This window comes from Dermochelys coriacea, chromosome 6 (assembly GCF_009764565.3).
Source record: "Dermochelys coriacea isolate rDerCor1 chromosome 6, rDerCor1.pri.v4, whole genome shotgun sequence".
In the NCBI taxonomy this organism is placed as follows: domain Eukaryota; kingdom Metazoa; phylum Chordata; order Testudines; family Dermochelyidae; genus Dermochelys; species Dermochelys coriacea.
The window spans coordinates 24918403-24935187 of NC_050073.1; the positions used below are offsets into that span (position 1 = coordinate 24918403).

At 40.0% G+C, this 16785-nt stretch overlaps 1 protein-coding gene across 9 annotated transcripts in view; it reads left to right on the forward strand.

Moving 5' to 3' along the window:
• USH1C (USH1 protein network component harmonin) overlaps positions 1-16785 on the forward strand; it is a 126833-nt gene that overhangs the window by 33287 nt on the left and 76761 nt on the right. For all 9 annotated transcript variants that reach the window (XM_043517603.1, XM_043517600.1, XM_043517601.1 and 6 more), the window contains exons 9-13: positions 4154-4238; positions 4424-4483; positions 5016-5072; positions 10072-10214; positions 13780-13845. In XM_043517603.1, the coding sequence (XP_043373538.1) occupies positions 4154-4238; positions 4424-4483; positions 5016-5072; positions 10072-10214; positions 13780-13845 (411 nt within the window). The remainder of the gene's footprint in view (positions 1-4153; positions 4239-4423; positions 4484-5015; positions 5073-10071; positions 10215-13779; positions 13846-16785) is intronic.

The window sequence follows — 16785 nt, forward strand, 5'->3', positions numbered from 1 at the left end:
ATTTAATATGGTTTGCAAGAAACACAGGTAATTTGTGACGTGAGAAATGCAGAACAGTCTTTGTTTACACCCCTAGTTGTGTAGTATCAGCAAAATATACATACAAGTTAATATTTTGACAAAAATGTGGGAATACCTTTGTACAATGTGTTATTTAAACACTTAATACTGCAGCATAAATGTCTACTTGCTAAGTTCTGCACCTCCATTTAGGTGCATCTTTAAGTCACTACAAAAGAACTACTGTTGATCTGTGTTTAACCATGTTCAAAATGGAAAATGTGACCAGCTTATTTCAAAAAGACACCTAGAACATGGTATAGGAACTTTTTTTCTTTTAGTTACTTATAAATCAAAAGAAAAGAATTATTTTTTTTATTGACAATGTATGTGTCTAAGGGTAAAATTTTAAAAAGCATGTAAGTGACTTAGGAACCTAAGTCCAAATTTCAAAAATAGGTACATTATTTAGGTGTCTACAGGCTAGATATTTTAAAGGGTATTTATATACCTAAAGATGCAGATAGGTGCTTAGTGGAATTTTCAAAAGTGCCTGAGTGCCATTGATTTCATTGTCCTGATGCACAGGGTCATACTGCCATTCAAATTTGGCCCAGCTGTCCCTCCATCTGTCTTTGAGAGCCAAGCTTCTCTTCTGTGCTGCTGTCCTGCTTTGGAAAGCAGGCTGCATTCCTGGGAAGAATGTACCGTGACTGCAACTTTTGAACCAAAAAAAAAAAATCACAACTTTCTTACGGCCTTATTCATAACGTTATTCACTCTTTCCAAAGCTCTCCATCCTACTTTTGGCACCAAAATTACTCAGTTGGTCTTAATTCACACTTTTTTTTTAAATCGACTTAAGCAAAATCAAAATAGGGCACTTTTATTCAAAAATGAGTGCCTACCCCCAGACTTGCTCTGAAAAAACAAAAAGTATGATTTAAAACTCGTATAATTATTTTGGTGCAAGTTTGTGTACAGAACAGCTCTTAGCCAGACAGACGCCATACTTAACATCTTTTAATACTCTCTATGATCTTGTGCGCTTGCACTGAATGTGATTTTTTTTGGTCAGAAAAAGCTTAATAATTACGCTGACCTCTTTTTCATGCTTAATGGTATATCTGTACTTCAAGCTGGGGGGGTGCAATTCTCAGCTCTAGGAGAAATATTCACGTTCGCTCTGATCGAGCTAGCGCACTAAAAATAGAGTGTAGCCAGGGTGGCACAAGCCACAGGAAAGACTAGCTGCCACGAGTATGTGCCTGGGGTCTCAGACGGGAACGTACTTGGGGCAGTTATCCCTTGAGCTGCTCACGCTCTCATAGCTACCCTGTTTGTAGCATACTAGCTCAATCAGAGCTAGTGTGGGTATGTCTCCTTGAACTGGGAGTCACACCCCCAGCTCATAGTGTAGACATACCCTAACAAAGAACTGTTCAAGGATCATCTGTGAAATTAAGAATAATCAGTTACCTTATTATTGGGGATCATTTACTGCTGCTGCTTCTGCTGAACATATGTGGTATAGTATGTCTTGAGGTATAGGTTTTGTTTTTTTTTAAATGCTGGTAGCAGCAGTAAAGGCGTTAATCTTTCTTTCCCCACACAAAATGATTCTGTGATCAGAACATAACATTTATTTTAAAAAGAACCATCCCTTTTTATGATAGTATGATTTACAAAATTTAAATCGGAGAATTAGAAAGAATGATAATATAAGGTTATATGGCAAAGTATTGTGTAACCCACACACCTTCTTGGTGTGGTATTCTGTCCCGTCTAGTGGCACCAAGACCATTTAGAGAGAGGTTAATGAGTCTGCTCTACAGCCTTATCTAACAGGCAGTTGGCTTTTAGTTCTTTCGGTAGAGGCTCATGCACTAAGCTCTAGAGGTCCCCAGTTCTATCCCACCCACCGACAACTGGGGTCTGTTAGAGTTACAATTGCACAGATGGGAGAAGTTTTAAAAAAAAACGTTTATTCTGACTGGGCATGATTCTCGTATTTATACTTGTGTAAATCAGGAGCAATCCTAAAATCAGTGGAGTTACCCAAGTGTAAATTGGTTGTGAGTGGAGAATCAGGTCCACCATGCAGATGTGATGTTAGTATTTATGAGTTATCATATTCCCTCAAATGTACCATATACCTATAATAAAATACCCATTAAGCCTTTTTATGGTGCACGGAAGTAATTTTTATACTATCATATTTAACTTTGAATTCATAAAGTAGCAACTCCATATTAATACGAATTAACTAAATGTGGAAGGGATGTTTGGTTTGGTTCATTTGTTTTTAGTATTTACTGGGGGTAAAACTCTTTTGAATATAGCAATTTCTCCAGCTTGCCATTTTCTAATTAGTAATAGACATTAGAGGAGCATAGGAGGAAAAAAATATCATATTACTTCATGTTTTTTGGTCATACTTTTTATGGCTTAGAAAAAATAACTTTATGCTCTTTGTACTGTTCTGTTTATAACTGTATGAAAATACACTCCTCCTGCCACATGAACTCTGGGCCGGATTTACAAATATATTTAGATGCCCTAAGACAGGGGTTCTCAGGACAAATTATTTAGTTGGCTTCGAGTGCGGCCAACAGCTCTTGCTGGTGGCCACTCTCTAAAATACTTAATTAGTTTTAGGAAAAACAAATAAATATGCACATATACACGTCCAAATCATTGTAGTTCATTTATTGCTAGCTAGTAAGTCTGTTGTGAAAAGGGCTGTGCATCCAGGAGGAACGGGGGGGAGGGGGCAATGCTTTGCCTCCTGCTCCACCATCACTGCTCAGGAAGCTGTTGTGGCCGCAGGAAAAGCCCCTGGTGGCCGCATGCGGCCACAGTGGCCACATGCGAGAAACTTTGCCAGCTAAGCACCTAATGGAATTTACAAAAGCAACATAACTCAGTAGACCCCAACTCCCATCGACTTTCAATGGGAGTGCAGCATCTAACTGAGGCACTTTTGAAATTCCCACTAGGTGCCTATCTGCATCTAAATACCTTTAGTAAATCTGGCCCCTTATCTTTTATACTTACCTTTATTCAGATGGTCTCTGTATCTTTGGTTCACCAGCGCTATAAGATGAAATACCATTGCTGTCCAATGTGCATTCACATTGTACTGACTAGCATTATATTTCTGTGCACTCTTCATGTTTTCATTTGTTACCCAGCCACTGAACAACTTGAAGCAACTAATTAAGCTGGTTGCAAACTTAGAAAGTTGGATAGTGCATCTGCCTGATGCAGGAGAAGCAGCAGTCAGTCAGCATGCTTCAGAAATCTTTGCCATATTTGATCTACACATTTTCTTAGCTGCAGCTTGAGGATTTTTACCCCAGAAGTATGTTTCCTGCCTGTGACTTCCCTCTTGGTGTGGTCCATAGTTCTGAAGAATGGTATTCTGTTGTACATAACCGAGTGATAGTGCAGGTGTCCTCAGCACCCTAAATGAACATGCAAGCCATTACTCGTTCACTAACGTGTTTTATATGGAATAGTTGCTCAGCTGGCGTAGATTGATATAGCTCCCTTGACTTCAATGCCAATTTACATCAGCAAAGGATCTAGTCAAAAATATTTTTATCATAGTATTGCTCTCCTATCAGCTTATTGTGATAAGTGTCGTGCATAGGCATTGTGACCAACAGGAAAAACAATATTGGCTGTGACAGGATATGCTGTAATGAGCATATTAAATCCAGTGGGTCACATCCTTAGCTGACGTAAATTAACATAGTCCCATTGATTTCAGTGGAGCTATCATAGAATATCAGGGTTGGAAGGGACCTCAGGAGATCTAGTCCAACCCCCTGCTCAAAGCAGGGCCAATCCCCAGTTAAATCATCCAACAGATTTTTGCCCCATATCCCTAAATGGCCCCTTCAAAGATTGAACTCACAACCTTGGGTTTAGCAGGCCAATGCTCAAACCACTGAGCTATCCTTCCCTCCACTATGGTGAGTTACATCATCTGCGGATATGGCCCAGTGTGTTTTTCAAATATCAGTGAGAAATACAGGAAGCAAATATCAAGAAATACCTATCCTAGAAGCAGACAATGGTTCAGCATGTATGATGTCTTCTTTGTATGGTGTTATCCTATATCATTTGTTTTCTCTGCTTACCCCAGCATTTCCAGTGGTCCAACACAAAAACCAGGCATTTTTATCAGCAATATTAAACCAGGTTCTCTTTCTGCTGAGGTGGGGCTGGAGGTGAGTATGTTGTCCTCCAAGTGAGATGTTACAGGGTCATTTTATTTTGTAGTAATTTCATTCAGTGATCTGGGATCCATTGGTGAAGTCGTGTTCTGTGACCTTTTACAACAGGAGACGAAAAAGTGTAAGGATACTCATAACAAAGAAAGAGTCATATGCTATGTTTTAATTATTTCTTATAGATTGGTGATCAGATTGTTGAAGTAAATGGAGTGGATTTCTCTAATGTGGACCACAAAGAGGTGGGAAAAAGAGTTTTTATTTCGTCCCATTATTGTATTTAAATTAAGTGTCTTGTGTATGGAAAGTTCCCAGCAGTTATGTGTAAATTCCGCATACCGGGTACTAAACGACTTTTTAATTTAGTAGAGAAAAGCATAACAAGAGCCAATGTCTAGAAGATAAAACCAGACAAATTCGAGTTAGGAATAAGACACACATTTTTAACAATGGTGATGATTAACCATTGGAACAAATTTCCCAAGGGAAATGGTGAATTCTTCATCTCCTGATGTCTTCAAATCAAGACTTGGATGCCTTTCTGGAAGATACGCTTTAGCCAGACAAGTTATTTGGCTTAATACAAGTGTAATTGGATGGAATTCTATGGCCTGTGTTATGCATGAGGTTGGAATAGATGATCTAATAGTCCCTTCTGACCTTAAAATCTATAAAACTCTGAGAAGGAAAACTATCCTACTTTTTCTTTCTCTCTCTTCTTTATATATATAACATTTTTACACTGAAACGGACTTTTTCACTTTGTTTTTGTAGGCTGTGAGAGTGTTAAAAAGCAGTCGAACCCTAACTATCTCCATTGTATCAGGAGCCGTAAGTAATGAACCTATAGAAGCGGAAAGCATATGAAAAACTGTAGGCAATAATAAATAATACAATAGTCTTTGTTTCAACGTAACTTCATGTTCCCTTTTTGAATGCCCTGATCCAAAGCCAATTAAAGTCAACAGGAATCTTTCCATACACTTCAATAGGCTTTGGCTCGAAGTCACTAAAAGGGCCTGATACAAAAATCAAATCCAATTTTGCCAGCAAAGAAAATAGCTAAAACGCTAACTCAAGTTAATGCAAGACAATGGGTCAAATTCTACACTCACTTGCACCAGTGTAAATCTACTGAAGTCAGGGAGCCAGATACTACTCTCACACTGGTGTAGATCACAAGTAAATCCATTGAAGTCTGTGGTATAAAACTAGTGTATGTGACCTAATGGTCCACATTTTCTAGTCTACTAAGGATACTTTGGAATGCTTTGGTGGTATGAAGCAGCCTTTGAGCCAGCTTCATTGGTCCATGGTGGATTCCCTCTGTCTAGGAAATCCTCTGCTGGTGCAGAACTGCAATAGTGACTCCTATGTTACTTCTCTGTTTCTAGGGGAAAGAGGATGCAACCAATATCCCCCTCTGCCTGGTAATCCCTGGCTGTTGGAACAGCCCTTAGTGGCTGTGTAGCCAATGTAAAACAGAGCAAGCCACAGGCTTTTCCATCTTATACTAAGGTCCCGACCAATGGCTTGACAGTCCCAAGATCAGGGTAGCTGAAAGCCACATTTGCACTCTGAGCTCCAGAGCTGTGCTGAGCTCTGCTTGGATGCAGACAGGAATTGTGATGGTGCACATCTAACGATCTATATGGTCTCAAAATTTGTTTTGCACTGCTAGATTTGGCCAAGCTAGTATTGTTTGACATCATTTTTTAATTATTTGTTTGAGAATTATGCTAAGTGTACTCTAGCAGAATAACATGGGACTATGAGCCTGATCCCATATATTTACCAATGACCAAAATGCCTATTGATTTAAGTGAGAGCAGGATTGAGCCTCATTAAAGTCCTAGGCCAATTAATTCCTATTGTAAATGTTAATTCCAGTGGCATTGCATCAGAAATGAACTTGGTCCTTTGTCTCAACTAATAAACATAATGTGCCACTTCTAATGTTTTGTACGATAGTAGTGTACCCTTTTAGGGCCTGATCTAAAGCCATTGAAGTCAGTCAGTCAATATTTTCATTGACGTCAATGGGATTTGAATAATTGTTCTACTGTTTAAACCCTCTTAGAGTAAACTTTAGGGCCCCATACAATAAAATACTGAAGTAACACGTGCAGATCACAGGCAGTATATGAACTTTAATATTTATTTGTTACCAGTTCTTGTATAGCTGAAATAAATAGGGGAAACAACATCTAGTATAGTATCTAAGGGCTAATGTTCATGGCATAAGCACACAAAACAATAAATAGTATTCTTTGGCTGATTAAATGCCTTTGATAACAGCAGAAACCAGTTATTGCTGACATTCTCCATTCCCAAGAGCATTATTACCTTTGCAGTTATACAAAAGAACATTCAACAAATCAGAGTGCCAAACTAAAATGTTTTTCTTGCCATTTGAGGATTTGAAAGGTCTGTTCTGCTGTTTTCTCAGTCTCTCCATTGACGCAGTTTTGAAGGACAGAGCACTTAGGTGAATGATTGTTTGAGGGAGGGCTCTAAAAGAGGATATTTTGAGGGCAGAGCCAAAAAATGGCTTCTATGGAAATGAAATGATGTGGCCAAGAATGTCAAAGGGCAGCTGCGCATGGACAGTACCCAACTGAACAAACAGATGTGCATAAAGAAATGCAGATTTTTGCAAACACAAACAGATGCAGATACTGTTAACGTTTGGCCCATAGCATAATAAGAATTTCACTGTCACTTGTCATAAAATCACAGAGTCTTAGAAATTAGTGATGGGAAAATGCTATTAGATTAGTCACCTCGATCCCCTACCAGCCTAATCATTTAAACAATTAAAATGCCGGCCACTTAGGAGTGGGATAATGTGTGATATTTTCTGGAGTATAGTTGGGTGAAATCCATCTGTTGTCTAACTACTCTGTGAACATCTTTCCAGTATTCAGCCATTAGTATTTGGTCATGCACAGTGGGTAATAGGGTTCATGCTCTGCTTCATGCACAATGATTTTACATAAGTGACTCTCATGAAAGCTAAAAAGCTATTTTAGATGCACACTTCTAAACTCCCTGATGGTTTAAGCACTAGAAGTATTTATGATTGACCAGAATGTACATGCCCTTGGTAGGAGAACCAAATACTCCATCTACTGTATCTTAGGGTTTTATATTGGTCTCCAGCACCTAGGTATCTGAGCACTTTGTACATATCACTTTTCCTCAAGAATCTATCCATTTAAGAGTCATTCAATACACTTAGCCCAATGTAAATATGTGCAAATCATACATTTCTAGCAGCACCAGGAAAGCATATGTGGGGTTTAAAAAAAAAAGCAGCATGCACAGACCAGAATTCTATCCCCTGGATGACTTTGGGCAGCTGTTTGTTGGAGACAAGAAGTGTCATGCACACCTGAGGTGGGGAGGGTGTGGAATTTTGCCCTTATTTTCTGTTTGCGTTACCTGGGGCAACAAGTATTAAGTGTTGGTTTGGGAATCTGTTTTTTGTGTGTGTATGTATTTATCCATTACAGCCACATGTACCATAAGTACAATCTTTTAATATTAAAATACTAAAGGTTTCAGTCACTATGGAGATCCAGGTGCATAATAGATTTGTTGTTGTTTATTTGTATTGTGATAGTGTCTAGGGCCCCAGTGGTAGATCTGTGCCCCTTTTTGCTAGGCACTGTACATCTCTAGTTATGAATTAAACATTATAACCAGTTACAGATGTCTGGCTTGGTTATAGTGCATAGGTTCTATTTAATCTTTCCACATATATAAGGAAGCACATAGTCCTTATTTCAAACATCGGGCATCCAACATTCATGGGAAGTAGCCTCATCCAGAGACATGGGGATTTATAGAAATAACTCACTTTTGTCCTACTAAATATAATTGTCCACAGGCCTTGTAAACTTCATTTAAATAAACATTCCAGGCTGGATTCTCAACAGCAGACACAGGGGCTTAAGGAGCTAGTTGCATCCAGTGCTAATCAGCGCCAGTAGACTCTGGAGGTGCTGGGAACCTATTCTAACTTTTATGCCATTGGCATTAGGTCCTTTCTGTAGTGGAACTCTGCTCTGCTACACCTTACCCCAGCCCCGGACATGCGCCCTTTGTCTCCTGACACACCCCCTATTCTAGGGATGAGGGGAGGCTGCCATAGGAGCTATGGTGAGTTCTCTTCTGTTTCTTCTCCAGATCCATCCACTATGAGCCTGAGCGAAGTGGAGAATCCAGTCCTCCTAATTAACACACATTTTTCATTGAAACAAACCCAGGCACATATGACCAGCCTTTGAATATTCAAGAGCATCACAGTTTTAAGACAACTGCACCTGTATTTCTGTCTGTGGTTCACCAAGGGTACTCGCTTTAGGCTTCCCGCTCCAAGCCCTCACCTGTCCTGGGCAGAGACTCATGTCTCACTCTTTTCTGACCAAGATTTTTAAGGCTGCACAGCTCTCTGGTTTACAATGCACTATCCACAGCAAGCCAGACTGCCTACATAGGGCAGTACCTATGCTTTGATTTCTCTCTTAAGGCTATGATTAGCATACTTGCCACCAGTCACAAGTTACCATACAGAGCAAGTATATTTATTCTTAAAGTGAAAGCATTACAGAGAAGGCATATTAAAACAATAAAAGTTCCTATATGTGTGCTAAAATCTTATCAGAGGTCACCCATTAGACTTATGGGGCAAAAGTAGGTCAAATCCTTCCTACCCTTCTGCAAGGATTGGGGCAGGGGGGCTGGGACAGAAGGCCCTGTCTGTTTTCTGGATCAGAAAGAAGGCCCTGAGTCAGTTTAAACTCAGGCTACTTATCCAAAAGTCCTTTCTTTGTCTGTTGGTGTCTGGAGAATCCAGTTTGAACTGGTAAATGCGAGCCTTCCCAGAAGGTGGGGTTACAACGTGGCTGATTTGCCTTAATCACCACCTACTGTCTCTAATTCCTGCAGGAGCTGTAGTAGCCCTCCCCCATGGAGTAGAACACAGTCAGATGTAACCAGTCCATTTTTTAAAAATGGACGTGAAAGGCACTGCTTGGGGTTGCAATATCTGTCACATCTCCCCTCAGAGAGGTTACATACAATCCTCATAACACACAAACTTAATACAAGAAGTTTTTGCAAGGACTTTGCAGGAAATTGCCCTATCAGTCACAAAAGGCCCCCATCAAACAGCTCCATTATGTTACCTCTGTTGTTTTTAGATGAAAATATTCCATATGTTTTATTTGAACTTTAAATTCAAACAGAAGAGAACAAAGAAACAGACAAGATGATGTGACTAGCCTTGTTTCCCACTCCTGTTCCCTTTGGATCCTTATTCACACATACTGAGATAGTGATGCTTGCACATCCACTCAGACATAACACCTCTGACACTGCCTTCACACCACTTGGATAGGCAGGAATAGAAAACAGGTGTGAGAATGGATGCATTTCAGCACACTGTGCGCATGCTCCTATTATAAAGTAAAATGAGTGGTATTGAAGAAAAGGGGGGGCTTTCTCCTGGGAGACGTTGAGCACTTCTGACTCGGTTAGGAGCATTCTCTCCTCCCTTTGACTTTAGCAGGAACTGAGGGTGCACAGCACCATATAGGAGGTGCTCAGCACATCACAGATTGGGACCCAAGTTGCTCACAGACCTGACATGTTTGATCATTGCTATTTGGAAACTGTGTTATAGAAGGTGTTACTTGGTAGAAGTGATGGGAGGAAGCAATTTAATGTTCATTTATGGTAGCAGCTTTGGAGGTTGTGTTTTTTTTAGGGGAAATAAGTTAACTCAGATTTTTAGTGATGAATTTTTTTTATGCTGTGATTGCAGGGGAGAGAGCTATTCATGACTGAGGACGAGAGGCAGCGAGAGGCGAGTCTTCGTGAACAGGAGCGCCAGGAGTTAATGCATCAGAAACGGCTTGCATTAGAGACTAACAAACTCCTCAAAGAGCAGCAAGAGAAAGAGAGACAGTAAGTGCTTTAGATGGAGGGAGATCTGTTCAACTTTCCTTTCACTTGGAACTGGCAATAATTACTGTGAAATAATGGTGAGGACACTCTCAAATAACATTAATTCTTTTGCTGCTGAGAGGCTCTCCTCCAATTCCCTTTTCTGTTGGTGTTGTGGGCACTTTGGAACTTCAGAGCTAAAATCCTTCTGTATTCATCATCTCAAGGAATGTGCCAGTGACACACAGACATTCTCTCTCTCTAAAAATAAAACACACACACACACACAAAAACTGTATATATAAAACCATAGGGTAACAAATGAGGGCTGTCAGTATTTTGCAGATACCAAACCTGGAGGGAGGGAACCAGCAGCCTCAGGAGATAGTGCGTCTGAAGACTCTCTGGCTCTTATCCCTTTCTGGCAGTAGGAAACCAAAGTGGGAGAGGCTGGGAAAGGATTGTCATCTGACCAGCAGGAGAATGAGGGTGCAGGAGCATGGTAGGATCAGAAGAGGTGGTAGGAGAGAGCCACAGCAAGTGGGACGAGACTGTTTTGGGGAGCAGTGATAGGGTGAAGAGTGATATCTGGACCATACTCAAGTGCCCACTACCACACAAAGCAGGCTGCCCGAGTACTTGAAGACCTGCCTTTTTTCAAGGGGATATGTCATACAAAGAGAACTCTAACAACAGCTGTCCCCACATACATTGCATTATAGGCAAACTGGTTGTTTTTAAACAGTCCCATTTACCTTTACCGAGGTTTTGTAGGTATTGGGTCACAACATTCTACCCATATAAAATTCAATACAGTGACATCAAGGTAAATCTCTGCCCATAAAATGTTTCTCAGTAAAACACCTATATGATTGAAATCAGCACGTAAAGCATATAGTTCCTGGATGGTTTTGGAGAGACTCTTAGGGCTACATCCTGAGGCATACTTATAGGGAAAAAGGGTCAAGCAAGGAGTTCTTCTTCCCCTCCCTCTTTCTGCAGCTGTAGTACATCTCACAATAGCCGTTAGTGTGCTCTGGACAGTGCAGAGAGTCCTCGCTCCATCTCCCCCCTCCTCCAGGGAGCTAGCCAGCAAAAAGGGTCTGGGGAGGAAACTGGGCCACAATCCCTCCCACACTGACCCAGAGTCGGAGCAGCATACCAAGGGGAGCTGTTAGATCCATCCTCCTGGATGGTGTTGATTGCTCAGCCCTGTGCACAAGAAGCAGCCCCACAAAAGTGCACACCGTTGTAGAGCACAGTGTCTCAGGTGCTTCTCCAGGGATGGGGGCAGTTTTGCACTGCCCCACTACACAGACCACAATCTAGTTCTTATCACGTATGCTTAACTATGTGTCTATTAATAATCAGTATCTAAGGCAGACTTGCTAACCGTTTAGGAAAAATGATCAGTTGAAACAAGTGAAAATACCAACTGGCTGGAGAAGGTGAGTCCTATGGTGGGTGATTAATGCTGTGGAACTTGGTTACTGTAGCCCAGTTATGAAAGGAATTGGATGCTGTCGGTCTTGTTTTCATCACACCTTCACCAGGCAATAGAGCAGGTTCTTACTGCAGCTCTCGGGTAACCTCCCCATCAATATCCTTCACAGTGTTTTATTTATCACTAAAATTGTAAAACTGCCAGAATCCCCGGGCACAGAAATGGCTGTGTCGGAGTCCAGTGCCTTCACAAGGTCTGCAACAGCTGTAGCAGCCCTGTTTCTGGTGAGCCATTATGAAATGTTTAAATATATAAAAGGTAGCTATTTATGTCTACTGTAAACTGCATCTCCAAAACAGACATGAGTAGCATTGCATTGACTTGTCTGAGCACAGCAGTCTAGACATAAATAATCAGAACTAAAATTGCTTTGTTTTATTACATAAGACAAGCTAAATCTGAAGGTTTATCCTTGGCCACAGCAGTCATGGCAGTGCTCAGAATCCTAAAGTAGCCAACTCCTGGCATCAGTGGCTTGTATATGGGTGATCCATGTGAGCCCTGACAGTTTCTACACAGTCTACGTATATGGACAGTTAATGTGTGTTGCCCTGGAGCACTGTAGATTTACATCCCCGCTCGTCATGCAGTAAAGACTTGTTTAGATGTACCCTAACACTCCAGGCTTTATCTGTTCTCAGTTTAAATAAAACAACAGATGGGTTAAACTGGGCAGCAAAACCATATGAGCACAATACTGGTCACTGCCGGAGGGATTTATTAACGTGGCAGTTTACAGTTGTTGAAAGGAGGGAAAAAAATGAAACAGCAGTTCTCCAATTGCTTCATTCTGTTGTTCCTCCTGGCACACCGCCTCTTCCCAATATCCCTGTCCTCCTTTGTTCTTGAAAGTGAAATCTCATTGCCTGCTTACTACTAAGTTCTTAGAGTAGGTCTATACTGCAATAAATCCATGGCACTGAGTCTCAGAGCCTGGGTCAGCTGACTTGGGCTTGCAAGGCTTGGGACGTGGGGCTAAAAATAGCAGTGTAGACGTTCAGGCTTGGCCTGGAGCCCAGGCTCTAGGACCCTCCTCCTTGAAAGGGGAGGGTCTCAGAGCCCAAACATCTACACTGCAATTTTACAGCCCCGCAGCCTGAGCCCTGCAAGCCCAAGACAGCTGACATAGACCAGCCGCAGCTGTGTCATAGGACTTCTATTGCATTGTAGACATACCCTTAGAATCTTCTCTCTTTTTTATGCTTAGGTCAAGGACAGTGGGGAGAATACGTTCTCCTTGGCTGCTTTTTTCTCCTTCATCTGCTCTTCCCAATGGAGCAAGAGCATAGACAAGTTACATTCCTATCTGTCTCCCTTTCTTTCTTTTTTCTCTGACTTCTTATCCTTATTCCTTTCCCTACTGTCTTTTCTTGCAGAAACCTGCACTTCCTCATTTTTCCCCTACTATATTCAGGTTCTTCTAATCTGGATGCTAATTCACTCTCAACAGTATAGGCCATAAATTAGGCATAGCAAAGTTAACAAAAATAATGGGATTTCAAGACATGATAAATCTGCACTTGATGTGTGACCAGAGTCTCCCTGTACTTTGATCTACACACAGAATTGATGACAATACTTGCATTATAGTGTGTAGAGAATAGCACAAATCAAGGGATTTACTATGTTTTTTAGTTAGATGATAACAGAGAAACCAAGCCGTAGTGCAGGTGAAATAAAAATATTACTCTGCTTTTAGTTGATACAGTAATTATCATCTGAGAATCTTGAAGTACTTTACAAAGGTGGATAAGCATTATTATCTCTTAATTGGCGGGAAACCCGGGTTAGAAGTCAAATCTTTTGACTCTCCAGCTCACTAGAGTGGTTTACGTTCATATTTTGCATTTGGTCTACTCTGCTAAGCTTGTGGTTATGTTTACTAAAGAGAGTATATTTTCAATAACTCTAAAAACCACAGTATCAATGGGGGAGAATGATGCTTTCTTCAGCTAATGCTAAAACTTTTTGATTAAATTCTCCCAGTGCATATTTGTTCTCATCGATATATATTTTTGTTTTACACTAGCATACACATGACAACTTATTTTTCTCTAAATGCAAATTGCTCTTGTATTGTAGAAGGAAACTGGAAATTTCTCAAAAGGCTGCAGAAGAAGAAGAAAGATACCGAAAAGAAATTGAACAGTAAGTAATCATTTTCCTCCTATGCTATATATGTTGCGTAATACGCATGTAAAGAGAAAATTAAATACTAGAGTTTGAAAAAAAAAATTGTCCACATTTTTTTCCAGCAGAACATGGCAATTTTGTCAAAATGGAATTTTTCACAGGAAATGTCTGTTTTCAATTAAAAAAATTGGGGTTCAATGAAAATTGAATTTTTTCAAGTTTGAGTGACCAAAAACTGAAAAAAAAAATTGTATAGTCAAGTGAAAAAGTTCAGTAAAACTTTATATTTTTGCCCAAGCATCTCAAATTTTTCAGTTTTCAACAAAACCCCCAAAATCTTCATAGAAAATTTTTGATGAAAAGGAAACAGTTTTCCATTTTCATCAAGGAATAAATGGGCAAGGGAAAAAAATCAACTTTTCCTTACCTGCTCTACTATATACATTTCATACCTGAATGAATTTTATCTTCAGGACTATGAGGGTGCTGTTTTAAAGCAGCTTATGATCATTCCAAATGTAGGTCATATAAAATGTTCTTTCTGGTTGAGAGACGTATGCTGGAAATCTCTGCCAATTCTACAACGTCCTGGTTATTTCTCAAACTTGTAGATGACAATTTCCTAACTCAAGAAGTATTGCATCCAACATAGGGGAATTTTCTATTAGACCTCACCTTGATAGATAAAGAGGAATTGATTGCAGCACTTAAAGTTAGTGGTTTGTAAGTTCCAGTGATCATGACTTGATTATATTTGTTGTATGCAAACAATAAAATCCAAAGCAGTGACATTATGTACTGGGTTCTTTATAAGGGCCTGTTTTACAAAGCTGAAAATAACTGTGAGCCACAGCAGATGGGAGGAAAAAAAACCACAAAAATGTAAATGATCATTCAGAACTGTTTTAGAACATTTTATTAGATGCCCCAAAAGCCAGAACTGAGAGTTAAGGTTACACGGGTTAGAAAAACAGCCTGGCTTAGAGAGAGAGTTGAAAGCAGCAATAAAAATAAAAAGATATTATATAACACAAGGGTTGGGGAGAAAGGGAAAGATGATAACAATACATATAAGTCAGAAGCTAGAAATTGTAGAAAATTGGTAAGGGAATCAAAGAACTCAAAGAAAAATCTAAGGCCAGCAGAGTTAAGGACAATAAGGAAGAGTCTTTATGATAACAAGAACAAAAGGAACCCTAACTATGATGTTAATGTTGTATATTCCTAGTACGTCTAGGAACAAAGAAGATAGGCTAGCCTTACAGCATGGGAAACTCTATCCTGGAAAGCAGTGACTGAAAAAGACTTGGGGGCCCGGGGGATACTGAGATGCACATGAGCTTGCAGTGTGATGCTGTGGCTAAAAGGGCTAATGCAATCCTTCGATGTAAACATGGGGAGCTTTCAGTAGGAGTAGGGAAATTACCTATGTATTTGGCACTGGTACAACTGTTAGTGGTATATTGTGTCTAGTTCTGCTGTCTGCACTTCAAGAACGATACTGAAAAATTGGAGAGGATTCAGAGAGGGGCCATCAGAATGATTAAAGGAAGAGAAAATATGCCTTTTAGTGAGACACTCAAGGAGCTCAACCTATTTAGATTATCAAAAGGGTAAGGGGTGATTCTGATCAGTCTATAAGTAATTACATGGCAAACAAAAATTTGATGATAGAGGGCTCATTGTTCTAGCAGGCAAAAATATAACTAAATGATGGGAATTTGAATCTAGACACATTCAGACTAGAAATAAGATGCAAATTTAGAACAGTGATGGTAATTAATCGTTGGAGCAACATACCAAGGACTGTGATGGATCCTTCATCACTGGAAATCTGTAAATCAAGATTGGAGGCAATTCTAAAAAGTTGCCCTTCTTACAACCACAGCTGTTGGACTTGAAGCAGGAATTAATTCAAGGAAGTCCTGTGGTTTGAGTTATGCAAGAGGTTAAACAAGGTTATCATAATGGTCCCTTCTGACCTTAAAATCTATGAAGGCTTTCTGGCAACCCATCCATCAACAGTACTGAAAAACAAGTTGGATGCAAATATCAATGTAATTTAAATATTGTTGTACATTTAGAACTGGACTGGGGAAAACCAACCAGTCACTATGTGGTTCACTGTTTTAATGTACGTTATCATTTTCTCTTCTGAACAATTTGGCAAATTAAATGATAGTATGAAATTGGAAAATTAGTGTTGCAGATTTCATATTCCATAATTGTTCTGATGCAGCTTTCTGTAACTATAATTTACTCTGAAATGTTCAGTCATGCCTCTCCTGTCACATTAAACAGCTTTCCATGTGCATCATTTCACTTGACTGCTTTTGATCTATCTACATTAGAAGCTGAAATCCTGCACAACAGACAGGGCATGCACAGTGCTCTCTGAATCAGTGATGGCATGTTTGATGCAGAATGGAGTACGTTTCCCCAGCTGCCACGAGGGCCATCAGGGACCAGAGCAGCTTCTGGCAACCCCAGGATTGGGGGTCCAAAAATGCCCATACATACGCCAGCCATCCCCGCACTGGAGTCTGTGTCAGCACAGGGGTGACTTCCGTCTGTAATGTTTTCCCATTCTCATACTGTATTGAACAAATTGGTGCAATAACTGTGAAGGATGCTACATAAGCAAACAAAGAAATCCTTTCCCAAAGCTAGCTTGTCTGCCTTGCTGTCGTGATGAATGCCTCTGGTATCTGCAGACTTCATCTGAACATCATAATCATTGCACCTTTGTTCCCACACATCTCTCTTCCTATTATAGTCTGTTTTGAAGTCTGGTAATAGTGTCAAGCATTTCTATATATAGCTTTTATAGTTTCAAAGTGCTGTACAGTACAAAAATTAACAAATTAAGCCTCAACACCCCTGCCAGGTAGGAGACTATTGTAATCCCTATTTTAAATATGAGAAGAGAGAGAAGATAAATGATTTGTCTCAGAT